Here is a 26,955-nt window from a genome sequence, read left to right as displayed (position 1 = left end):
CTGTCGACTTGACGGAAGTTAATTATTACCAGCAGGGACATTATTTCCGAGGAAATCGAGCGAGCAGTCGCGCTTTTCCCGTAACACTGTCTTCGTGCCTGATTGCCAGGTGTGACGCTCCGACATCACCTGCCAAGCAGCCGCGGTTCCCGGAGACCATGACGCCGAGGCAGGAGCTGTGAGTCTCCGGTGAGCCTCTGAGTCCCTCGGAGCGAAAGAGCTGGAGCGCAGCGAGGACTTCCAGCGCCGCGACTACTAATTCATTCGGACACAAAGGTAAAGCAACCTGCGGGTTTTGTGGTTGTTGCTCGGTGGCTGGGCTCGGTCAACACTGATTTACACGCACCGCTCCTGATAGTTTCGGGCGCTATTGGCGGTCCCTGTTTTCTTGCAATGAAAAGCTCCGTTTTCCGCTCACGACGGAACGGGATAGGCGTTGGGAATCACAAATGACCACGGGAATATGCGTGACAGAAAGAGGAAAAACATGTAGTATGCCGTTCTGTATGATGAACTCATTGTCTATATTAACTTTCTCCAGAAAGTTATTGAGCATGACGCGACCCAGCTGGAGCTCCTTTCATTTTCAAGCTGAAGAAATGTCGCATCTTCCTTGATTACTGGCGCAGCAGTGAGCTTGTAAAGATTCGTTTTGTTTTATAAGGCAAGAAGCGGTGTTACAGGTTCGAAGTTGTTGGGGGCAGTAAAAAATATAAAACAATTATAAAAAGCAAGCCCCCCCACCTTCCCTCCCACCTTGTAAGTTTGAAACCGAAAGAGTCATAGCTCAGGTAGGGGTGGGACTGCGTTCACAGGCGGAACAGCAGGATCTCTGTCTGAACAGGCACTGCTGCATTCTTGCAGCAGGTAGGGAGACGAGCTTCAGCCCCGAGTTTTCTTTGTGTCTGTGTCGGGAGAGAATTGCGTCCCGTCGAAACCCCTTTACCTTTCGTAATGCAGACATGCCAAGTACACGTGTGGCAGTCATTTAAGCGCATTTTCCGGAAAAAAAAAACTAGATTTTTCCTGCACAGCTCTGGGGACCGAGACAAGGATGCACTTGTGTGCTAGGCAGTGCTATCGTCCTGGAAGACGGCTGGAATCTCCTGCGTGAGACAGGGAAAGCAGTGCTACAGTGCTCAGGCAGTGCTACTGGCCAGCCAGCTCGGGCAGAGAAGCCAGGTTCTTACTTTACCTTGTGGCCTCACTGCCTGCTTCACGATCAGTTCGTTTGCTGGGTGACTTTCTCCCTTGGGGAAGAGTTAGTACCTGTACGTATTCAGCCATGTCCTGTGCCAGCTGTTACTGACATTAGGCAGCATGTTGTCTCGGTTTCTGTTCACCGATCTGATCGGGTCACAGTCCTGCGTTGGTGCTTTTGCAAGTTAGGAGAGAGAGGCGACTCCTGGGGCTCCCGATCTCCAACAGTGATGCATTCTTCCCTCCTGTTCAGATCAGTGGCACCATATCCCCCAGCCCTGTCAAAACCTGCAGCTCTTGCAGCCATTCCTCCTCCTTGCTTCATTCACCTGGACTGCGTCTCCGCTGCGGCCTGCTGCACCGGCAGTGACTCTGGGCAGGTTATGGAAGTGTCTCGGGGGAGAGCGCTTTCTGTGCCGGGGTGTACAGTTCCCAGCGCTCGCGGGCAAGCAGCATGGGCGACAGGCGGGCAGAGGGGGCTGGCCTGCACCCAGACCACGTGAGAGCTCGGCCTCAGTGCTGCCTGAGGAGCTGTGGGCTTCGCTCCCTGCTGGCTTGTGGTGTTGTGAAGGGTGAAGGTGGAGGGAGACCGCACTGGGTTTTGTTGACAGAACACTGGGCTGTTTCTCGGCCATTGCCCTCCAGCCTTTGGCTTTTATCTACCTAGGAGAGGTACTGATTAACTTGTCAGTGGGCCTGTGGTCCCAGGGTCAGTGCTGGAGGGCTGTGGGGGTTGTGGGTTTGTCCAGCCCTGTACAAAACCCTTCCTTGTTGCTGTTCTGCAGGGGCTCTGAGAGGGGCAGAGAGGGAAAGAGTCTTGTGGCCGCCTGATGTTTCTGGCTACGAGTCTTAGTATGCAGAGGTGTGGCGCTGGGTGATTCTCTCTTGGGCTTGTCTTGCTGTGACTTGCACAAAGTGAGCTGCCACAGAGCTCAGAGCTCAGAGCTGCCGGACAGCAGTCCCCGCGAGAGGCGGCTCTCTCTGGAGTCTTAACAGAGACGCTGCTGGCTTGTGCCACACTGTCATGTGAGGGTTACAATGATCCGTGGAAGCTCCTTTCTTCAGGGCCCATTTCCCAGCAACGAAGCAGGGCTCTTGCCTTCTACTGGGGAGCTGGAGTTTGTATTTCCCTTTAAAAACGTTGCTTACTGCAAGCAGGCAGTGGGCTGCCATGCTGTTATTTACTTTCAGAATACAGATACTGAGGTTTTTTTTTAATTACCAGTGGGTATGGCAAGTTGCAATTTGTAACAGGTTAGTTGGGGGGGTGGGAGGGGTGAGAAATTCAAAACTGGAAGCTGTTTGCTCAGCCTCTGCCCTGTCCTTGTGCTTGATGAGCCTTGATGAGCATTGCCAAAAGATGAAAATTAATTGCTGATGATTTCTCAGGGTTGGTTACAGAGAGCTTGATGGGGTTAAACGTCAACGCTGCTGTAACAGTGAACCTTCCTGATCAAGATGTAAAAATATTTTTTAGGTAGCATGGATTTTTTTTAAATAAAAGGCCCACCACCATCACCATAGCTTTTAACAGAAATCTGTCAGGAAGAGGCTCCCACCTTGGTCTCGAGGCACGTTTAATGTCTTTGTGGGAGGAGAAGCCTGGCGATGCAGGTTTCCCCTGTGAGGACGTTGGCGTTGTTCTTCCACGACATTTTCCCCTTCGTTCAACACTGGTCCCACCTCAGGGGGGCGAGAGGCTCATCTGGGCTCGGGGTCCCGTCGGGCTTCCTGTCACTCGGGGGTCAGGGGTCAAGGTTCCGGGCCGGGGGCAGGGGGTCAGTATGGACCCTGCTGCCCCTGATGCAGGCTGACCCTCGCCCGGGGAGGACTGAGAAGCTCTGAAGACGAACACGTCGAGATCTCCATGGAGATTAATCAGACGGGCCAGCTGTTACACAACACTCCGGCTGGGCTGACTGAGAGCAGCATTCCTCCACAGCCTTTGATGTGCCCGTTAGGCTCATGAACCTACTACCTTGCACGGAGACACAGGGTTTTTTTTTAGATCGAATCAGGGAAGCCTCAGTCTGCTGTAGCCACGTTGGCGGATTTAAAAACAATCTTGTTTTTTTTTTTTTTGGAGCCGACTGCTTCCAGGGCAAGTCTGTACCTATTGCCCATAAATAACAGAATGCAACGTAGACCAGCCTTAACGCACACTCACAGGCAAGGGCCGTGTGAGGGGGAGGCCAGCAGGGAGAAGGAAGCACCAGTGTGGAGTGCGTTTGCTCTGAATCCAGCGGTTTTTGGACCCAGCTTTCAGGGAGAGTGTCAGGACTCTGCAAGGAATAATTTATTTGTTTGATTAAGGAACAGGCAGGGGCTCTGTTTGGGTGGTCTTTCTTCAGTCAGCTGGGATTTTTCAGTGGTTTCTTCGATTTCTCAAGGCTGTGTAACATAACGCCTCTCAGATCTCTTCCTGGCACGCTGAAGCCCAGAGGGCACAGGACCAGTGGGCTTGGAGATGGGGAATGGGGCCTGGTGCCCCAGATATGCCGTGTCTTTGTTAAAGCAGGGAGAACAGGCAGAATGGAGGAGATCATGTTGAAGTTGTCAATGTCTTGGACTCTCAGTAGAGGGCTGTGGAAACAGCTGCTCCTGATAAGTTCAGCTTAGTACCCTATTGCTTTGAAATTCTGTAAATGCTAAATATCTCAGGAGGTTGTTTCACACTGGTAATCCTTTGGAACCCTCTGCGTGAGTCAGATACTCAGATAGACACTGTTTTTTCCAGAGTACCGCCTGGTAATCTTCAAAAATAATCTCAGTCGTTTCCCATAAGGAAAATAAATGGCTCCTACTGCAGCGTGGAGGCTGCTGAGGTTGGTGTGTAATCCAGTTCCTGGCCCACTGAACGGAGCATGAGTACATGAGAGGTCCTGGGATGGGATGCTAGTCCATATGTTGGGACAAACAAAACTGGAACTGGTTTCCAGCTGGGTGGATGGGAGCGAAAGGGAGCAAAGTCATTGTTCAGGAGCACAACAGCAGCGTCTCCAGCAGGGACCTGAACCCACGACCGTCCATCCAAAGCCCAAACCATTGCTCTGCACCAGCGGTTCTGAATCGCAGCCCAGGAGTGAGAGTACGCCGGCTAGTATCAGTGCAGCCGAGCTCTTTAGTTATCAACAAGTTTTATTTTGCTCCAAGATAGATCTTAAGTTACTTGTGAAGCCCAATAGTTAAAAGTCCACTTCCAGCAGGTTTAAACTAATAGTTAATACATAATTGAAAAATAATGTATTAAGTTTTTTTAATTCCATAAGAAGATGAATCTTTTTTTTTGGTCCTCTAAATCATTTGCCAACTAAGAAGACATGCAGTGTCAGCAGGAATCTGGAACCCCCAGTTTTACACAATATTTTAAAGATCAATGATTGTAGTGCAGGTCTGTTTGGAGTTCACTAATATCTCTCATAGACACTGACAGAACTGCAGCAACCATAACACAGGGCTTTACTTTAAAATTCTATCCCAGAAAAGACAGTTGATAGCTGCATTTGTCGGCCACAGACGGGGCTTGTGTTTGAGCCAGCTGTGGTTTCAGTGGCAGCATCACGAGGAAATCAGGACTAGAACTCTTAATTATTTTAATGAAGTACGGTTCAGAGCAAAACTTTTTTTTAATGTTCTTTGTTTGCCAGTGCGGTGTTCCGTCACAGTGTAGTGAATCTGCAGACTTTTTGCTCTGAAGCCTCATTTGATCTTATTAAGCCATTATCCGCAGGATGAATTCCTTTCGTGAACTTCTCTTCAGATATGACTGTGCTGAATCACATTAGTATTAAATGAGTTCCAGTGAGAGTGCACCACTGGCCAGAGCTGCTGGCAGCTCCCTAAACCTGGCTTTTATTACCACCATCACAGCTGACTGGGTCAAAGCTGGGAAGCAAGGAAACTTATTGCATGTTGGAATGCAGGATAGAGAGAATAGTCTTTCCATAGTTTTCCAGAGCAGAGCCTGGAGAGCTGGGAGAAGTTGTTAAAACTGCTCCAGTTAAACCTCTTAAGAAGCTGAACCATCTGAGTACAGATGAGTTGGACTCAAACCCTCAGATACACTGAACCTCCAGGAATGGGACTGGACTCCTCTAGACTAGATGAATGTTCTGGAGCACAATTGTTAGCAAATTGATAAATACCTGCTTTATTACAGGTCATTTTTTAAGTGCTAGAAAAAGAAAAGGAAAGATTGTTGGTCATGCCACTTTTTCAGGTGCCCGTCTCCAAAGATGTGGAGATGTCCGCTTTTGATAAGAGTCAAGCTGTGCAGTTTGTTCAGCACGTTCTTTGTGACATCTTCGGATGTCCTGCAATTTGGTGTGTGGGAGGAGCAGGAAGGTGAAAGTCACAGTGATGATGGTTAGTGGTTTTGTAACCGGTACTGACCACAGGAGAAGATCTTTCCTGGTTTTCACTGCTGCTGTAGTTCCTATTTCTCTGGCTCCTTGGCGGCAGAGTTCTGAGGCACTGGGCACTGGAATAACCCTCCCAGCTCTCCGGCTGTGGAGACAGCTTCTCCCCAGCGAGGGTCACTGGGTTGGAATGACAGACAGAGGGCACAGTGCCCATTGACCCGCTGTGTGCCCTCTGGATTAAATTGCTTTTATAATTTTCCTCTCCGGCGAATGTGCTTTAAAGGAAACAGAAGTGTGTCCTGTTTTCACCCAGCTCAAGGCCTCCTGTTCAACCCTTCCATAATGCACAAAGGCTTCCTGGGCTCTGTGCAGGTGCTAGAGACTCCACTGCCAGCCTAACTCTCCAAAACAGAAAAGAGCACTACAATTAATTAGCTTTTGCCAGGGCTGTTGCGGTTCACCAACTTGGAGAGCGTGGTGTTATGTTAATCGCTTCTTGCTTCAGGTCTACATTGAAAAACTGCGGATTTCCTTTCTTTAAATTCTCCGGCACTTGGATAAATGTCCGGCTCTACTTTGACACCATTGAATCTGTTCATGCTGCTGGGATCATAAGTTCAGTGAGGAAATCATCCACTGTGGGAAGTGAACACATCCTGTCCTCAGTGTGGACTCCAGAGTCCAAAATACATTATGGAAAGTTCTGCAGTCCAACTTGACTTCCAATTCAGCTTTTCAGGCCAGCTTCCTGTAAGCAGGCCAATGCAATATGATCTCCATGGTCAGCCTTTAAATCGTGTTGCTCTTCTTTGGAAGCAGTTTTATTATTAAACCTCACCCAGCTTGTATTCAAGGACATAGTCTGCTAGACATGGGTTTTAGCTTGCCATCTGTTTTTTCTTAATCGTGAACTTAAAGCATTACACCTCTGGGATCAAAAATAGTCTTCCTTATAACAGGATGGGTTGAAGTCTTTAGTGTTTTTAGATTGATTGTTTTTCCCACATTTTCTGTCGTAGTCTTAGCTTTTAAAAGCCGCTGCATTGTTAGTGCTTTAAAAATAAAAAAAAACCTGTAATTGCACCACACAAGATTAACCGTCTCGCTCCTCAAAGCAACTTCACCAGAAAGAGAGAGAGTAATCCTCATTCGTGTAGGCCGAGAGAGGCCATGTCGGGGCACGTGGTCCCCGACGTTTCTGCTCCCCGGTTCAGGAATGTGTGCCAGTCAATGTGCTTTTTGTGTGTGAGAGAGTTTAGCCTCTCTTCCTGAGCTTTATTATTTTTTCCCTATTGTTTTTCCTCCACTGATGAATTAGCTGCCTCTGGGAAGAGCCCGAGCCCTTGGCAAAACATTAATGTAAAATCGCTCAAGCGCTTTACACCAAAACTGGTTTTAAGTCATGCGAAGGCCCTTTATTAATTTGTCTCCCTGGCCTCGCAGACACTGTCAGCATGTCAGTGGCTCGCTGGTATCCTCTCCAAACACTACTTCACCGTATCCCTGCTTCCCACTTCAAAAAGCCCTAGACTGTCTGTTTCATTTTTTGAAACTGAATTGTCAGTACATAGTGGCTGTTACCTTGATATCTGAGATGCTTGGTTCTGGTGAAGTGGAGAGCTGCGTCGTTCTTCAACTATCGAAAGGTGTGCGAGGTTGCCACGTAAAGACCCACTCTAATTAAGCTGTGATTACTTAATCAGTTATTTGTTTTGGTGAGAAAAATTAGCACAACCAAATCTGCCAGCCTGTTGTTTACAGGCTATATATAGCCTCACAGTGACTTTTATCAACAATTTGCATGAGTTGCAATTAAGAAGATGAAGCTACAGACATCATGTGCATCACATCTCTTCCTTCCTTGATGAAACTGGAGTCTGTGGCTGCCTTGGCCCCACAGCTGTCGCTCTCCATTGACAAACTTCTCCCCCGTCTCTGCCCAGCTGTACTGTCAGGCTCTGCTGTGTTGAATCACATGAGAGTTCGCAAATAGCTATTCTTTGCAGTGAGATAAAGTAAATAACGATATAACTGAGTCAATAGAAATGGCTTGCAGCCACTTTTCACTTATCTGACAAATGGAAATGTTCTATTTTTTGTTTAGCTCATCAGAAAATATGTAATCTGCCCATATTTAAGAGCCTCTGGTATAGTGTGGTGGACACAAGCCTGAACATTTATCTATGCAAAGCAGAGTCTTTTCCTGTGCACTTCCTGGTGTGGCCTTCCTTATGCTGCGGGTGTGTGGAGCACTAGTGGTAATCTGACTGAGCAAGGGTTTGGTTAATTGTCTTTGGCGTGTACGGCGCTCAGGAGCCGAGCGGAAAGTTTGCGTTACCTCGGGTGACCTGGAAGGGCTGCAGTGTGCGTGTTCGTCTATGGCCAATTAAAATAATAATCCGCAGACAGCAGGCTTCCTCCAGCTGTGGAAGAAAATGGTGAACAAGGTTCCAGTTTCTAATTATTTAAAAATAATGTAAATATGCTCAGTTTGTGGTAGGGGGTATTGCACTCAGTAATTCAATGTGTTTGTATCTTTAATTGCTGTGGCAGCTTTGCACTGCCTTGAACGTTTGGATTTGGATAAATTACGGACCCCAGACCCCCGAGCGCTGAGTAACACTGGGTTTTCCTGCTTTGAGAGACCTTTGGATCCTGTTTGTGTAGGTGGGGGTTTCATGGGACTCAAGAAACTGGCACCACCAAACACTTTTTTTCTTATCAGCTACAGCTGAACTCTTTGCAATTAATGTTATTAACATTGACACTGCTGATGACAAGCCAATATCTGCACATGCTATTTTTTTGGCTTTGTAAATGTGCAAATGCTCTCTCCTTAAGATCTGTGTCATAGATCTGACAGCCTCTGGTGTTTGTATGAAGATATCACTCAGGGTAGCAATAAAAGTATTATAATGGTAATTCCTTTTTTATTGATTTTGTTTGGCAACAGAAAACCGGAGTCATCGTCCAGGTGTGAGGAAGGGGGTCCAGGTCTGACTAAGAGTTTAAGAGCAGAGCTGTTATTTTAGTAAAGAGTTCATGCTGGAAAGATTACCATCGTGATTCTTGAAATCCATATGGTCGCGTTCCTCTGTAGTCATGAGGAGCATCAAGTTAATTCTCCTGAGTGAGGTTTCCTTTATCAGAATGATCTGCCTGTAGGAATGATACTGCATTGCTACTATCTGCTGCACAGCAACACTAACAGCAAATGAGTGCAAATAACTGATGCATATTTAGTATTTATGTAGAAGACCTTGAGTAGGTTAAGATTTGAATTCAGCTGCAGGGCTGAAAAGAAAGTGAAATCAGAGCCATTTTTCTAAGCTATGTTTTTGTAATCCAAGCAGATGTGGAGGTGTTTGTGAACAGACCACAGTCTGCACCCCAGTGCTTTTGGGAGACAACTAGCCCAAAGGTTTCTGTGCACTCTGAGCTGGGAGGACAGGCATGCCAGGTGAAGGATAAGCTGCCAGTTTGTTGCTGGAAAAGTCAGAATCTGGGATGGGTCGCAGTGCAGTTTTCTGATTGACGGGAGAAGGGTTAGGGAAGGTTACAAGCTGTCATTTTGCAGGTGCTGTTCTGCTTCTACAGAGGGTATCCATGAACACATTACATGTCCTATTACCCTTCTGCAGAAATGGTCGTTTCGAGGGTCAGCCAGCACAAATGCCCCATGAAGCCCCACTCCACCGGTTGTAGGCATTGGGGATTGTTTTTTGCTTGTGATGACTTATGGTCGGCCTTTTACTGGCAAGGCCTTTGTCCCTTTTAATAAAAGCTACAGGCCATGTGCACAGCCTACCACACGCACACTAACGCCACTCATCTTCATGGGGAATTAATGGGAAATGAGTCCTTTCCCTTGGCAACTTATATAAATTTAGAATTGCCGATAGATAAAATATCCAATTGTGTGCGTTTCTCGACACGCAGGAGCCCGTGGGAGAAGGAGGAAGTGAAGGCAGGCTTCCTGACCTGCAAAACTCTGAGCCCCTTGTGCTTTCACACGGCTCCATGCAGAAGGAGAGACGCGTCCCTTTCTGATGGTGCCCCGGAGACCACAGGTCTCTGTGTTGCAGAGTGAGCCCTCCTGACACGACCCAGGCTCGAGGCCGAGATCACCAGCTGAGCCACACGAGTTGCCCCATTTATTGTTTCTAAGGTTTGAAAGAATGAAGCTTTCATATAAATTTAGGTTTTAAAAAAACCATATGGAATTATCCCTGTTTTGGAAAAACGAGACATCTGTTTCTTGCTTATGTGCAATTAATGCTCATTGTGAGCTGTTCCTGCTTGTGATCTCACATGTGAGTGTGTCCCTGCACAATAACAATTGTCAGCCCAGTGCAACTTGCTCTTACTAGTCAGGGGAATGAAAACAAGTTCAATTCTCTGGTGCCTAATCACTGGTCTAACAATAGGAACCTGGATTAAAATGTAGTTTTGCGTACACAAATCACTTTCCAAGGGGCTTGGAATCACTGCAGGCTTCATGAGAACATGGCTATAAAAGGGGCATTTTTTCTGTTCCTTTTGCTTTCAGCCGAAGGCTGGATTTTGTTTTTACATCTGAGTGGCCATATTTTTTTAATAGGTGGAAGTATTGCCTGTTCTTAATCTTTTTTTTTTTTTTCCAAATGACTACACATTACAGTAATGAGCACTTTTGATATTTGCTCTCCAATTACACACCTTTGCTTGGGGTCTATTTTCCCCCACCACCTCCCAGCTCAAAGAAAGCAGAGCTGGCTTCCTCCAGTCCATGAATGAGGGCGCGAGAGTCATTGACTTGAGATTAATTCTTTTTTGCAGAGCAGATCTGAGAATGCACAAGGAGCTGCTATGCTTTGTGCAGCACTATTATTATGTAGTGTGTTCTAGTCACAGTAGCTTTCGTGTCCACCAGCTTAAGGACTAAAGATTGCAGGGTGGGGCTTGGTTTTTTCTTTCTGCTAGAAAGTAAACAGTGCGGATGGGAGTCTCCTTCACTGTTCTGTATAAACTATGACTGTGGAGAGAGGAGGTGTAGAATTACCGGTTGTCACTTTTCAAAGTGCCGTAGGCTTGTTCGGGTGGTACATGGGCACAAGTGAGCTCTGAAGTGTGTTGATGGCGAAAGAGCACAACTGCTCTCGGCTTCTGGCTGTGGAAGGGGCAGCCCCAGTCAAGCATGTGCTGGGAACATCGGCTCTCTCCTAAAGTAGTGAGGTGGGACTGTTTCTCCGAGCTCTGGCAGCAGCCCTGGACGGTTCTGAGGGTGGGGAGGTTTATACCACCGTTGAGGTGAAACAAAAGAGGATTGCCTGGAGTGTGTGTGTGACACTGCAGAACAGAGGGAACTTGCTGCTCCTTCACTTCACACGTTTTTGAAGTGGCTCTCTGTAGTCCGTTTTGTGTTGTCAGAAAGCAACGGGTCTTTCAATCTTGAGATTGACGACTGATTAAGCTTCTCGCTAAGTTTTTTAGTACGTAATGATCTTTTAGCTATATTCAAAGGTCGCAGACATACTACACTTTCTTACATAGGAAGAGGCTTTAAACAAAAAAAATAATCAGATATGGACTTTTCTACACCAGACACCTAGAAAAGTTGGGGCTGTCGGTATGATTTTCCACATATATGAAAAGCATAAATTGATCACACCTAACTAGGACATGGACTCCTGCATAGTGGATCTGTTGCAAAGGTTCTTTTTTCCCAAAATGTAGAGAATAGTCTCCTTCTCACTCTGATACAGTAAGAAAACTGCCAGTGTCCTGGTGTCACTCCAGTTTGTCAAAACATTCATGATTCTATAACTGCTTTTCTGATATCAGTTTCCCTTTTTTTTTAAAACCTAGAAAGTCAACATTTTAGGCTAGAGCTTGTAGAACTTTGTTAATGAGCTGTATATTTCTTCTTTCTAAAAAAAATGTTGTCTACATCAACAAATGTAGGCTGGTAAGTAGAGGTTTCACTGCAAACCTCTGTAAGCACTTAAACAACTGACCGCTTGTTTTGAATTAAGCAGCAGAATCTCAGCTGTGAGGAGATGTGGACTCATTTTCGAGTTCTAGACAAAATCCCAGCATTTCAGATCTTTAAGGTTTTCTCCTAATATCTATAAAATTGAGCAGCAGCTCCCCTGGAGACCTTGAGCTTTTTTCATCCAGTCTGTTTGGAAGAAACATGGTCCCAGCAATCGTATACTTAGAATTTTAGTCTCTTAATTGGGATTTTGAATTGTGTAGCTTGTGGTCCTATAAATTAGAGGTTGCATGTGTGTACAGTAATATTACTAAATGTTTTCTTTTATGCAGCAGTGCTCTGCTGATCTTTTGTGAACATCATCGTCCTCTCTTTGTTCTGCCTCAGTTTTTCCTTCATGCTTTTTCTATGACTTGCTGTTTAGGTTAGGTCCTAAAACTAACCAGACATGATTCAGAAACATGTTGTTCCTTATGCTGTGGTATGATTTGATACTCCTATCCTCTTCATTCATTCTGTTAGAAATCTGAAACTGAAGCTCAGACAATGGTGTTAGTATTCTGCCGCCATTGTATGTGAATTGTCGGAACAAAGTAAAAATTGAAAACAACTTGTCAGCGGCAGCCTTATGTAAAACTGTAGGTTAGGAAGCTAGTCAACAGGGCCTGTCATGAGCTCTGTGCCATTCTGTAGGTGGTAAAGAACAAAAGCCTTTGACCCAACAACCTGTAACAGTCAGTTGGGTTCTGTATCGGTGCAATTCGGAGCCCGGTTCAGGAGCCCAGCAGAGCGACACTGCTGCAGAAGATCCGGTCACTGGCTGAAAGAATGAGGCCAGCGTTATGTACGTGTATCAACCCCGATGGAGCCCAGGAGCGGGACAAGCATGCTCCTCGTTTGTCCTGTGTTGTTGTGCATGCTGCTGCATTACTGAGGCTCAGGCAGTGCTCTATACAAGTTTCACAGGGTGTTATCGTGATGCCAACAGCATAGTAAAGGTCAGATAAAGACTAACAGTAAATTATATCAACTTAAACTATACATTTCATAAGGTGGAGCTCCAACCATTTAATTTTGAGACCTCACAGCTGCCTTAATATGCTGTATGTTACCAGAGCACTAATGTATTTTTTTGTGGGAGGACTGTTGCTTCTAAAACCCCCGTCAGGAATGTTAAATGGCTGAAAGCAGATGAATGGCTGTACCGCCCTGTACCAGTCTGCCACCTCATTGAAAGAGATGAGCGACAGACGATGGCCATGCTGTCCAGTAGTGTTAAGCTCTGTCCTGGACACACAGTGTATCTGAGAGTGTGCTTGGGTACAACCTGAAACAAAATAGCTTCTGGAGCTGTGTGCAGTTTTCCTGCGATCTGGAATTCATAAAGCTTAAGAACATGAGGTATACATTGTGTTATTGGCGTACTTTGACAGGACGGAGCCAAGCATTTTAATACGCTGATGTTAAAGTGAGAGAAACTGCACAACTGTAATAAATAAACCTAGCCAGCCCTGGTCAATTCCCCTTGGGTTTGTTTGAAAAGGGGCCAGCCGAAGAGCAGGCCGATCTGAATTGTGTGCTGATCTGAACAGAAAGTGCGAGGGAGAGTAATGCAAAAACTCTTAAAAGGGCTTTGCTTATCTGTGTTTATAAAAGGCCTTAACAGCACAGGAATCTGAACACTGAACACATGGGCTGCAAGTTATTAATTTGGCTGACTTTTTCTGTATCCAAAGCAAGTCAGATTTGTACCGGTATTTTACTGGAGCACTCTGAGCGAGGATCCCTACTCAAGGGTACGATATTAGAACCCCACCTGGGAATTGAACCCGTGACCTTCCAGTTACAAGTCCAAAACACTAACAACTGCTCCTTACTGCTGCCTCATGCGGTTCGCCTGCCAAAAGAAGTCACCTGAGAGATCAAGTCGTGCACCGCGCAGGAGACGAGGAAGGTCGGGTTACTGCACAACAGCAGTCCTGAGCTGCATTGTCCCTCAGTCTTGGCAAACATGCCAAGAGCAAGCACAGCATTACCTCTGCATGGTTCCAGGTTGTGTGGAGGAGTTGCTCTTTGTTGCAAACTCTGCAATGGGAAACAGGTCCCTGGATGGGAGCGAGATGGGTCAGATGTGCGTGGGCGTGTGCTTTGGCCTCTGTCAGGAGAGATCTTTTTCTAATGGAAGTCTGTGGAACGAGTAAGCACCCCACCCCCAATAAAAGGGTATGCAAGATATTTCTTATGCGGCAAAACTGTGACTGAACTTTAGGCATCAGTTTTAGTGTAGTATCTGAACTTCAGTTGCTTGCTATCAACAACAACAAAATAAATGCAACTTCATCTTCCTGGATTCTAGCAAGACGCTTGACTGAATCGACGAGCGAATGTCATTCTTGCAGAATTAAAAAGCCGATGTCTTAACGTCTGGCTGAATGTTGTCGAAAATGGGCAGGACTGTGATCATGAGGCAGAGCTGCAGCCTGAGTAAAGTCGTGTTGCCTTGGAATGCCAAACATCTGTCTTTCATTCCGTTTTACTGCAGTCGCTGAATTTAGATAACCCTTAGGATAATTAATATAATTAGGCAATTGTAAAAGACCTAATGTGCTGGGTGGCTCAACCAGTACATGCACCGAGCTCTGTAATCTGGCTTGTCTCGGGTTCGAGTCTGGGTCCGGTCCCAAGCCGGCTGTGACTGTGACCGAGATTGTAGGTGCGGTGGCGTGCAGTTGGTGGAAACCTGGGACACAGCCCTCCACCACCTCCTGTGAGTCTCTGCAGAGCACACGCCGTCTCCAGAAATGACAGGCTCTGACAGGAGCCTGTCTGCCCTTCCTCACCCCTGCCTTGTGGGTAAGGAAGCTGTTGCCATGAGCCAAAGCAATTGGCAGTTCCAGCTTGGGTTCTTAAAGAATTGGCGACTTAAAAAATTGTCGCTCTGTGCAAAACCGATGAGATGTGATATTTTTTTCTCCGAAAAAAAATGGACCCTGCTCTCATAAACCTATACTCATGTTAAAAAAAGTTGCAAGAAAAATAGATGTGGTTGCTCAGCTACAGATTTAAGCTGTTATTCTTTTTAAGTAATTAAGTCCAGGCTCCTTTGGAAACCCAGGTATCGTAAAACCTGAAAGGATTATAGCAAGTGAAGTGTTTATCTTCTCTGTACCCAAATATTTTTATTCCTTGGGATTGAAGAGATGCACTTGACATAGTTTATGGCTTGATCACGTCTTAATACGAAGTGCAGGCTGGGTGCCCAGAAAAACCGTGGGAAGCTTTTCCAATGCCCAGTGATTTTTAAGCACAACCATTAAAGGGAAATCCAGTTTTCTCACTGACTGAAGAAAATGAGGGCATCCTGTGGTGCCAAGGGAAATGTTGCAGTGGTTTAAAATGCCGAAGGATTTTCAGGAATCCGGGAGCCGCGTTTGGATTTTTAAAAACTGCCTTATTTAGCAGTGAAGGCAAAAAAACATATTGCTTTTTTCTCAAGAAAGCAATCCAACATGCCAGTAGCTTCACACAGAGCTTGGCCTCCTGTAACATTAATAACAGCCACTCTACATCAAGGAGACTGGAGTCCTGGAGCCTCAAACAGCAATAAAGTCATTCCGCCCAGAATTCTTCTATCAAAAATCATCTCCAGAATCTCCCTTTACTTTTGTTTTGTTGGAATTGGCAGTGGTTTCTTCGTGACTCGGATGTCAGCTGCAAACCCTGTGACCGCACACGGGGAGAATGAGGAAGCCCAGGCAGGCTCCCCTGGCCTCCCCGCCTTCGAGCCACTTTTGGCACCGCACTCACGCTGGAGGCTCAGCGCTGATTGGAGGAGAGGCTCGTCCCTTGCTGATGGTGTCGGATGCCCGTCTGTGCCCGGTTACCCGTGTGGCACTGTGCCATTGAGAGAGCCCTGGCTGGCTTGATCCTTTGCAGTGCCACTTGGGGAATCCCTGTCACAGCTGATTAGTGAAACGACAGGCTTGAAGCCATTACCCACAGTGCTCCATCTGCACTTCAGTGTGTGCCTTGACCACGAGAGCCTTCTTCTGCGGGAGCACTGCACAGACACAGGCCTCCGGCCTGGCAAAGACATGGTGTTTGAAGGCAACCCTAAACCATGACTAAATTTAGCAATAGAAGATGATACATGCTTTCATTCTTCAATTGACGCAGCTTGTAGTAAACAAATGCATTCAAAAAACCTCCTTTGTATAGAAACCATACGTTTTTGTTATTCTTCTGAGTAATATATACTCTTGTTACCCAGTAACTTATGGAGAAGGAACACGGAAACAACTGACAGACCTAAGTACTTGTTTGCGCTAAAAGGGTGCAGTTTAACAAGAACAGACCACAGAGTTGAAGCTGCAAGAACCCTTAACTAGTCACAGGTGCTCAATAAGTGGAACCAGACAGTGTAAGGCATTCTGGAACAGCAGCACTTGATCATCGTCTTACTTGCTCATTTCTTAGTACCTTTCAACTGTACCTTCAAACAACACATCCATATTGCAGAAAGTAAAATGTTTTTAGATTTGTTGGTAAAATATCTGATGGGGGCGAGATGGGTTTAGTACCTGTCTAGGTAGGTGGTCCAGGGCTGTGGTAGGAAAGGGCTGTTAGCCATTGTCCATGAAAGCTGTCTGTTTGCCTACATGTGTCTTTGGATCAGCTCAACCCACTGGAACATTTTCAAATGAGTTGTCACAGCGTTTCACATTGTTTTCCAGTTTATTATGGTTATTTTAACAGTCCTTGGAGTTGGGAACGTGCCAGGACTTTTTTACACACCCCTCTCTCTGCAGTCTTTCTGTCCCTTATCCCTCCCTGTCTTCTCTCTCTCCACACTCCTGCTCTTCTGCTTGTTCTGTCTTCTGCATGTACAGTATGTGCTGATAGTGGTTACTTTCTGCTTCATGTTTGAATAAGGTTCTGTATTTATGATCAAACGCTAGTTGTAGGCGTTTCCTCTTGTCCTCTTGACATCATTTCTTGTCCCTGGTAAACAGTTATTATAAGCAATGTTTTTGGCAGCTGTGGTGGAATTATATTAATAGAAGCATTCAGAGTGATTTCTGTTTGGAAAGAATTGTGCTTTTGTTTTGTCCTGCGTATGAGCTTTTGGGAAGTTTGAGTGAAGAGTCACAGCTGTCTTTGATCCAGATGTTTTCCTCATGCCCATACAGCAGTGCTCCTGGAATCCAGAATAGAGTAGTAACAAAGCTGTCAGTAGCTAGGTTGTTGCTTTAGAAAAAAAGGGCTTGTCTTAATAGAAATCGGTGTGGTTCATAAACTTAAGAATTTGAAAATTGTTCTTTTTGCAATTAATTTTGCTTCTAATACTTGTTGGTAGGAGGCTTTCTGGATAGCAGAAAGGCCTTAAGAATCTATAAGTATTTATACCAAATTACAGTTTCACTTTAAATCACAGAAATGGGATAACTATTATGTGCTTTAAGACTTAAGACTGTTGTTTTATTACCCTTGGGCACATCTGTAAATTCATTAAATGTAAAACAAATGTTCAGGTTGCCTTGCAATTGTTTATTCAAATCTTCAAAGCAGTTTTTACCTATAATTTGTCAACAGATCTTTACAATTTTTTGTCTTTAATTAAGCCCTCTTTTAGCAATTAACTATTGCTAAATAGTTAATTGCTAAACAATTAACTCCTGAAAAATACCAGGGTTTGTCTTTGGTGTGTGGTTCTGGAGCCAAGACAAATGATCCCATGCAAATAATCCAGATTGTGAGCTTTGCTTCCATAAAAACAACATGGTCATCTTCAGTACATCAGTGCAGAGGAACTAAAGCGTTGTTTCTGATTTCTGCAACCATGCTGTTTAGTTCGGATATATGGTAATGGCGCAACTTTGCTGCTGGTTCCTCTTCCTCAGCTCTGACCTGCAGAGAGGTGTTCAGCCCCTGGAGAGACAGGCTACTAGCAAGGGAAAGACCTCACTGTCCTCTCTTGCCAGGACTGTCTGTCAAGCCCCAGATCTCCATGCATCGTATCCTGGGAGCTAATAACTTGTGAAATTTCACAGGCTTATTTTTTACGTCCTAAGGGCATGATTGCATAATTAGGGGTCCAAACACCGCGTTCAGATTGAGATCGTATAGAATGATGTCCCGGCATGTGCGTAGTTGTGACTTGCATCGCTCTTTAAAGCGCAGCATTATTGTTTCTGAAACAATTCCCGCTGAAGAGATACAGCGAGCAAACGTCTGCTCACTACTGTGTGTGACAGAATTCTGATCTGGGCAAACACCTTGCAGATGGCGTTTAATGTAGACAAGGATTGAGGATTATCAGCAAGTAGTAAAAGCTTAAACCATAGATGGAAATGCCGAGGTTTAAAAAGAATGTTGACATCATTCAACACAACATCTTCATGATGCTGTGGGGAAGCCATAAGGAAGTTCAACAGAACGTTAGTCTGTGTACAGACTGACATGCCTTGATTTCATATAAATATAGCGTATGCTTTTGATGACCAAAAAGGCTCCCAAACGAGATGGCTTGGTTAATGAGCTCCAGGCTCAGCAGTCGAGCATGAATCATCTTGTCCCGAGTAAAAGCAGGCGCACCTTGCTGTGTGCGATCCATCCGCGAGGAAACTCCGGCCTCCGCAAGCCGGAGAGGGGAAGATGCAGAGAGCAGCTGTAGTTGGCTCCTCTCCTCCGTGCATCACTCATCGCATCACGGCCGCGGTTTATCCCCGCGGTCTGGCAGGATTTCCTGTCTGGCGGCTCCCCTCTTGTCAGGAGTGAAAGAGCACAGGGAGGTATGAGCGACGGGGGGCTGCAGAGACAGGGGGTGGTGTTGGGGGGGTAGGCAGCGCTCCCTGCTCGAGTCATCCACAGGGCTGTAATTAAGAGCTTGACGTGATGAAAGACCAGAAGAAATGTTAATGGCTGGGTTGGGACGTTTTCCGCGCCACGTTAGATGTGTGCGCAGCGCTGCTTTCCTTGGCAGTGTGGAGATTGCTAAGGCAACGAGGGCTGCTGGCACAGCAGGCCGCAATGTGACCGGACATGGCTGCTCTGCTACCTGTCCGCTCCCGTCTACCTCAGCGGTGTCTGTCCTTCAGTGCACAGATCAATTCTTTCACTCCATCAGGAGCGATTGGCATCAAATCAACAGATCTTAAAACAGTGACTTCAGATTAGATCAATTAAATATGCATAACCTAACTAGTAATTATTGTCCTTCTCTGTGGTTGTTTTCTGTTTGCAAACTCTGGATTCCGGATGAACTTTACAGTCGTGATGTCAACGCACAGCTGCTGACAGGGAGCCTTTTATTAATACCCCTATTAAGGAAAAATTAGTCATTTGGCCTGTATGCAAGATCAGCAGTTGACAAGCGCTGTTAAAGAATATATTTACTCATTTGAGAAGCTAAACACTGATGGTAAAAAAAAATAATTAAAATGAGAGTTTAAAATGAGGAAGCTGGCAAGTCTGTGCCTGTTTTGTGTGAAGTGTGGAATAGAAATAAAGGATCCTAATCAATCTTAAAGTATTATGTAGAATTTGGCCCTCTCTTGAGAGCATGGTTACCTTCCTCGTCACCTGGAGTATTGGCTGTTTCGCTGATGAGTTGACACTGTAGCTGATGCTGCTGTGATGATTAGTCCTGGTTGTCTGTCAGAAAGCTATTCTTAGACGGTCAGAGGTTAAAGATTGCAAGGTTTCCAATCTGTAAGCATGGTCTGGACTGGTTGTTTTGTGTCTTTTGTCAAGCAAACAAATCTGAGACCTGATTAGCAGTTTATTGTGTCATAAGCAGAGCTGTGACTAACTTCTTGCGAACTCCGTTTCTGTGCTTGAACAACTTGTTCCAGCCACAAGCCTGGTTTTGCAAGGATTCAGAGTTCCCAGGACAAGAATGGGCGGATTGCAAGGCACTGCTAGTAACCAAACATGCCTTGCTACCACTCCCAGCTCCGTTTCTGATTTACCCAAGGCAGCCTCTTGACACAACAGTGCATTAATCACTGCTGTCTGGAATCTGAACTCTGGGAGGTAGTGCGCAGTGCACGACAGCACCTTTCCATTGTTCATTGTTGCCCCTGCTCCGCTGTGCGAAGGGTGGCTGTTGGAGAGGGCATCAGACCTCAAGAGCACAGTCTAGTGCAGGAACGTACGAGCTTTATACAGATATCTGCGAAGCTCCCAAAACCTTAGGAGTTCTCTCCTTGTAAGACCTCATGTAAAGCCCTTTAATGCACATAGTGTGTGGTATATACCTCTCCACCTTCATTGGTTTACAGAACTCTTCCTATTGAAACTGTAAAGGCCTTTACAAAGGCTGTGTTGTGTGTGAGTAATGATCACACCCTGCCCGATGTGTGGATCAGAATCCATTCTGTGCGATTACAGTCTCCAAGGCGTTTGCGGGTAGTCTGCTGGCACAGTGGTTTGCACTGCAGCCTCGCAGCGCTGTAGCCCCAGGTTCAGTTCCGGACCTTGGGTGCTGTCCGAGTGGAGTTTGGATGGGATGAAGAAGTTAGGAAACGGATGGGTGGGAACGCATTTGCTGGCGGAGCTGCTGGGGTTGTCAAGGTTTGAGTGCAATCCACTCAGCTAAACTAGAGTATATATGTTATTACATAACTTGCCAGAGCCTAGTTATAGACAAAGGGGATTTACATGCAGCTGTGCTTCTATGTGCATCTGTGAAAAACCTTTGTCCAGAATGACTGTTTAGTCATACTCTTTGTTTGCTCTTCCTTTAGCCTCAGTCTTACACTGCTCTGAAGATTACCTAGAGCATTTTGCTGACCATAGTTTGATAAACAGAAGAGAATGTTTCTAAGATTCCAGTTTTTTACATCTGGACCAGACTGAGCTTGACACAGGCACAGTGTGGTCAAGTCACATGACCTAAATTGGTATGTTTTATAGCGGACCCGTTGCTATTACTCCTGATTGCTATAATTTACATTGGAAAGAACAGGGGCTGTTTAACTCAGAGGACAGCGTGTAGATTCTTTCGAGTTTCATAACCGGGTGAAAGCTGAGTGTACTTTACAAGGGTTGCTGTTGTTCTCGTTTTTCATCTGTTAATTCAATTTTAAGGTGAAGAGTACTTAACTGTGAGCCGACACAGCATTTAGGAGGAATGTTTCACCGACATATTCTTGGACATGCAAGAATTTCGTGGGAAAATGTGTGTGTGTGTGTGTGTGTGTGTGTGTGTGTGTGTGTGTGTGTGTGTGTGTGTGTGGGGGGAAGTATTTCAAATGAAAACTAATGTGGAAGTTCATTTAAAACGAAGAGCAGGGAGAATCTCTATATGCAAAGGGTTGTGGAAGTATGGCACAACTACACTGTCCAAGCTTATACCCTTGTTTCCTTTAAGAAAAGATGAGATCCTTCAATTAATTAGCTACTAAATACCTAACTACCAACTAAACCCCCTCCAAATGGCTTTGGTATATAACCTGTGCTCTTGGAATGCTTTGTACCTTGTAGAACGGAAAGGCAGTGGAACAGCCGCAAAGCTGCTGTGCTGCAGTGACCCTCTCACTGAGGTCGTGCCATCCCAGGTGCTGGGAATGAGGTAGTAGCCAGAGCAGAAATAGCCATGTCCCTGAGTACTTCATCTCGGGAGGCAGTGGTAAGGTGAGGTCATAAATACCGGTGCTTTGTCACAGCAGGTTAGACTGATGTGTGAGTAGAGACTGGGGCTGGCAGTCACTTTTAGCTCTCCGTGTGAAACCTCATGCTTTTGCAGGTTTAAAAAGTTACATTAGCTCTTTCTTCCTGTTCCTCTTGCGCTGATAGAGCACATTTTGGGAAGAATGTGTTGCTGATGTGCTGATCCCATTGAAAATATAAGGAAAAAATAGGAAAGGAAATCCCACAGATCAAGTTGCTCTGAAGTCTGTCCAGAATGCTTTGTCACGGTGATTGGACAGAGTTTCTTTGGGAGTTGAGCACGAGGGGGCAGGACTGAGGGGTTGCCGTAATGTTTGAACCCACCGCTAGCGCCAGACCTGTTACTGCTTCATTTTGCTAAGGCAGGGCACCTGCCGTTGGCTGCAGTGGTTACACCTCTGAAACGTGTGCCAGGTGTGTGATTTTGGCAAGAGACTGCCTGCAGAGAAGACATGTTGGAAAAATGCACTAGTGTGGTGCGCTACCCCAGCACAGTAGTCTATCTGGCAGCCCTGATGCTAGAAAATGACTGGCCTGTACTAATTAATAGCTCAGGAGATGGTTCTATATAATCCTCTAATGCAAGCTTTGTTGCCAGAGTGACATAGAGAGGTATGTCTGCCTTATAGAGATCGGGCTCTTTTACCTACTGCAAAATCACATCAGGATGCAGTTTCCTGTTGCTTTCAGTATTAAGTGAAAGGTTCTGGCTCTGAATTCCTGCTTCTCCTTCGTCAGAGTTGATTTCTGTCGGAATTGTATGGTTGCCTCTCCCTCGTCCAGCAGGAACAGACCGAAGGGAATTCCTGCTCTGAGCTTCCGATGTTCTGTTGTCCTTGTTGGAACTCCCCCGGCCCTTACAAAACCCACTGGCAACCAAATGGTTAAACCATTCATGTGGTTTTCCCTGCTTTCTGGAGGAATGGCTGAGGTCAGGTCCAGACTGTAGGGCACAGAAAGTCTGGTGCAGTGAAGTTATTAGTTCAGAAGCAACAAAGGGCTGGACAGACTCTTGAGCGTGGGTGTCGGTTGGTTCATTCAGGATCATATTTCAGACAGTAGTGCTTACCTGCAGCTGGGAGCAGCAAGCAGCGCCTGGCTGGGAAAGACAGAGATCTGCCCATAGCTGCCTGATTCACTTCGGAGAGCTCACTGCAGCTTGCTTGATCTCATATCCCTGACGGATATTTTTCCCTGGAAAATTAACTCCTTAGTACTTAAAAAAAAAAACGTCTGTAACAAGCACTTTGAAAGAACGAGAACATTTTAACATGTGCTTCTGATGAAGAGAAGAGCTAGGAATGTACCACAGCTGGCAAAGCTGATTTGACTGAGCAGGACAGAGGGCGGAGTGGAAAATATGTTTTTTGTAGTGTCATGAGAAGGGAGCTGTGCAGAGAGTGTAACATGACTACATGTGCAAGAATGAGGAGAGAAGTGCCAGCTCATTGCTATGGATTTTAACTGGAAAGCTTGGGTTGGGATAAAAACTTTGTGCGGATAACTGATCTCTCGTCCATTCTGTCTCTCTCGCGTGGGTGTACTGTATGCGCTAGCCCTCACACGCAGCAGACCAGGGGAGGCTGCGAAGGAGGGCACCGAGCCGGAGCTCATTTCACTCGCTGTGCTTTAAGGGACTGTGCACTGGCTGAACTGCTACACCCCACATCGGAGTTACAGGAAATTGGCAGTGATTACTGTTCCCAGCAGAGCAGCGTTTTACTACTGATGTGGAAATGATCATTTAGGAGATTCGGCAGGCAGGAGATTTTGAACCAAATAAAAAAGGTTGGATTTAGTTTTTTTTTGGTTTCTTTTTTTTTCCCCCTCTGACAAGTTTTACGAACAAACTGGATTTGATTTAGTTTCTTTGAAATAGTTTTGCAGGGACGGTGTATCCAGCGGTCTGTGGTTGGCTCTCTGGTCACTGCTGGGAGACTCCTCTTTGCAATCACATACATGTGTACAGAATATAGACCTGCTCAAGAAGCAAGGGGGTCCCCTGGCTTGTGACCTGAGTAGGAAAACAATCACTCCCTGAAATCTGTTAGCCAATCTCCCGGACTCCTGATTTTCTCTTGGGATTTGTTGACTTGGGCAGTGATTGCATTCGGGTAAAGCTCCCTATTTTTTTTCCCCTTTCCCATCTCTCGCAACTTCCAGGGCAGGTGTGGGGGGGGCTTCTCGGGATGTCGGCGAGGAGTTCTGGGGACCTGGTGCCGAAGGACATCAGCGACATCTTGGCCAGGGAGAGCAAGGCCCACAAGAGCAAGAAGCACCGTGCGGGCTCCCTGAGCCGGGCCTTCAGCTGGCTGAAGGGCAAGAAGACGAAGAAGAGTGCCAGCGGGGCGCAGGTTCGAGGCGGAAAGGGAGGCGACGCCAAGGGCAAGCAGCACCCCCCCGGAGACCCCACAGCCAAAGGTAGGCGCAGGCGAAGCCAAAGTTCCGATCTCTTGTCCTCCTCTCCTGGTTTACAGCAATCCACATGTGGCCAAGTCTGGCACTTCATTCATTTATGTAATCAATTTTACGTTTTCATTTGCATGTTGACTCTTGCAATCTGTGACGTACTGTATGCACTAATTTGGGATAACTTGCAACCCACCTCAGTACAGCGATCAAGTAAAATGACGATAATACCAGACTGCTTTTGAAGAGCACACCAGATTCATGCACAGCCTGGCATTTATTTGGAGTGGGAAATTTCAGTATTTTTGTTGAGGTTTGGTGACAAACAGACCTGTCCCTGATGATCATCTGGGTATCACTAAACCATTTATTTCGGGGTTTTCACGTCCTCATCACCTCTGCTAAGATGATCAGTTTATTTGGGATTTGTATGTTGCAGCCGCCCACAGCTAGTCTTCCCATTTGAACACGGTGACGAAGTGACTGGCATTACTTTTCTGGCCATCTGCTTTTAGCTAGTGTTTTATTGAGGGATGTTCTGTCACCTCTGCCTTTAACTACCTTGGACCTTCATGGACTCCCTCCAAACTGAGAATGTGCTGCTGTCTCTTGACATTATTTTCAATATTATAATAATGCCTTATTTATCCACATAGGTCAGCAGAGAACTGATTGTGATTAACAATGACAACTTGGCCAGCGAAGCTAATGCCAGAGCTGCAGAGAAAACAAAGCAGGACAGGAAAGAACAATCAATACAATGAGAATGACATAACAAGAGGTGGCAGGTTTAACAAGTGCATGTGTCAGACAGAACATTTTAATGGTGATTTAATCATGTAATTAAAAATGCCCTCCACTATGAAGGTGTACACTTGCAGCTCACACTAATGGATAGCTCCCATCACTGATAGACGCAAATTGGAATAATTTGAAATGATTAGATTGGCACCCAGAGCCAGTTACTGCCTTCAGGAAGCTTAATTTTATAACGATACACCGTGTTAAATTGTAGGGCTGTATAGAAAGCAGCAATAAATGAACAGAGTGAGGTGTGTTCCCAATAACAGATATGTTCACCAAAAAGAATGCAATAGTATTAAAAAGATTTGTAGACAAAGATCTGAAAGCAATATTGTCTGGATTTTGATTGCCACTGTTTATTGATATGTATTGCCTCCTTGCTGATGTTTTGCTGTTTAATGCTTTAATTTTTGGTACCGTAATGAGAACCTGTTGTTGTGGCTATTAGTAGGCATCGTCTCCATGACTTTCTCCGGCCTTTTACAAATGTTTGTACATTTTAAATAGGGTTCCCTTTGAAGTGGCAGACAGCATTCACAGTCTGTATACACAGAACTCAATCAACATCTGACATCTTGTGAACTGTGTGTAGTGCTGACAGCTGTGTGCGAGCCATTAATTAAACCTATTTCTGTACCTTTTACACAGTCAGTGGAGTTATGAAAATGGAGAGCTTTGCATCTCATTGTTGAAAACCTGTCTTACTAAACAAGATGTCTCACCTGAAGTGTAGAAATATTAGAGGCCCTAAGAATTTGTTTGCTTTAGTAACTGAGATTTCACTTTTACCTTTCCTTCCATTAGGTGAGCAAGGCAGTTAAAGCTGTTTGCAAACGTTTATGCTGAACGTTACTTGGCTTGACTTTTTGACCGTGTTTAACATCGGCTAAAAATAACGAGGGCCTTTGCAAAAAAAAAAAAAGGACTTTGGCATGCCCACATAGTAAGCAATTAAACTGCTATTCACTTAGAGAGAAACCTTTTACAGAAGTGGAGTGTAAATCGGGTGGCTAGCTGTGTTCTTAGGCCTTGTGTTGCGCTCTGTCCCAGGATGCCGTCTTTGTGAAGTTCGCATGATCTCCTCACGTCTCTGCTGGTGCTCCAGGATCCTCTTGCTTCCCAGAGGCATGCTAGCTGGATACTTTGTGCCGTTATGTTCTCTGTGTGTACGAGTCCTGTACATGGCATCCCATCCACAGGGTGTGGTCCTGCCTTGCTCCCTGTGTTTCTGGGATGGGCTCCAGGCTTCTGCGTCCCTTACCAGGAACGAGTGGCTTTGCAGTAGCGTCGTACATCAAGTTTAAATTATTTACACAAATTTCTGCCGTTTCTTGTCATTTGGAAACCTGTTTGCTTTTGTTTTGTTAAGCTGGTGTCATTTTTTTTCAATAATAGTTGCCACGTAGACGTCAGAGCTGCCCAAACTGCATCTGAATTTTAGGGAATAACTATCTAGAAAAGATATATATAAAAGAGACAATGGGGGCAGAAGAGAGACAACAGTTAGTCATTTTGCAATACAATTCTGTGTAGCCTAATACCCTGTTCTGAAGTATTAAAATTGTTACCTATGCAGCTTAATCCAGTATTCCTTAAATAATGCTCAGGCGGATAAGAGCAAATTATAGTTTCACAAGCCTGCAGTTGCCGGGCATGATGTAGAGCTGTAGACAGGAATGATATGGCTCCAGTTGAAGTACAGTACATGTACATGCATTCAGCTTGGATGCCTGGTCAGGCTACTGCTTCAAGGGAGGTGCATGGGAACGTTCAGACTAAATTAAGTAGTTAACATTTCCCAGCTCACAGCAGCTCACATTATCCTCCTCAGCGTGCAGCATACAGGAGTCTACTCAGTATCTTTGCAGTAGGAATGCAGCTTTGATTGGAGAAATTCCTGGGAAAACTATCTGCTGCTGACATGTTCTGACTGCTGGATTCTTGATTCTGAGAGGAGATTATGAAGGCACAAAGGTTTATTGAGTTAGGGTGATGACTAAGACTAAAATCTTTTAAATGCTTTTTTAATTAGAAAAGCTTTCCTGTAGCCTGGACAAAATCCTACAGTATTTTTGACAATACTTCTGAATGCTTTTGTCTGTGTATTGATAAACTTAAGCACTGTGATGCTTGCTATGCAAACATTTTTTTTTACTTAACCTTTGTTTTAAAATCCTTTCCCACCTTAGGAAAATAATAGAAAAAATGACTCATCTGTTCAAAGTGCTTCCCTGTAGTTGAGACTGAAACACTTCTTAATATATGGTCTTTAAAAATAGCCTGGAATATACAGTAGCAAGCAGAGTAAATCAAAGATCATAAGTTAACATCCACTTTTGATAGGATGAAGATAGAATCTCATCTTGGCATTAGAACCACTCTGTTTGTGCTTGATTGCATAACCTGAAATATGTAAGAAATCATGACCATGGTGATTATCTGGTGAGTCTTTTCACACTCTCCCCGTGTTTGTGTGCTTTCCATAGTCCAAAGACATACTGGTAGGTTTACTGGCTTCTGGGATAACTGGTGTGT

The 26,955-nt window shown here is 45.4% G+C and overlaps 1 protein-coding gene across 2 annotated transcripts in view; it reads left to right on the top strand.

Annotated features, from left to right (window-relative positions):
• Nucleotides 1-26,955, top strand: part of nhsl3 (NHS like 3) — an 84,759-nt gene that overhangs the window by 260 nt on the left and 57,544 nt on the right. Inside the window, exons 2-3 of one of the 2 annotated variants that reach the window (XM_088932998.1) lie at nucleotides 110-276; nucleotides 23,371-23,628. In XM_088932998.1, coding sequence (XP_088789124.1) covers nucleotides 23,397-23,628 — 232 coding nt within the window. In that variant the 5' untranslated portion in view covers nucleotides 110-276; nucleotides 23,371-23,396. Of the gene's footprint in view, nucleotides 1-109; nucleotides 277-22,897; nucleotides 22,996-23,370; nucleotides 23,629-26,955 lie in introns of those variants that run through there. The other variant, XM_088932999.1, reaches the window with a different exon arrangement.

This window comes from Atractosteus spatula, chromosome 14 (genome assembly GCF_055471065.1).
Source record: "Atractosteus spatula isolate fAtrSpa1 chromosome 14, fAtrSpa1.hap1, whole genome shotgun sequence".
In the NCBI taxonomy this organism is placed as follows: Eukaryota; Metazoa; Chordata; class Actinopteri; order Semionotiformes; family Lepisosteidae; genus Atractosteus; species Atractosteus spatula.
The sequence above is the reverse complement of the archived record's forward strand: the minus strand, read 5'-3'. Positions and strand labels throughout refer to the sequence as shown.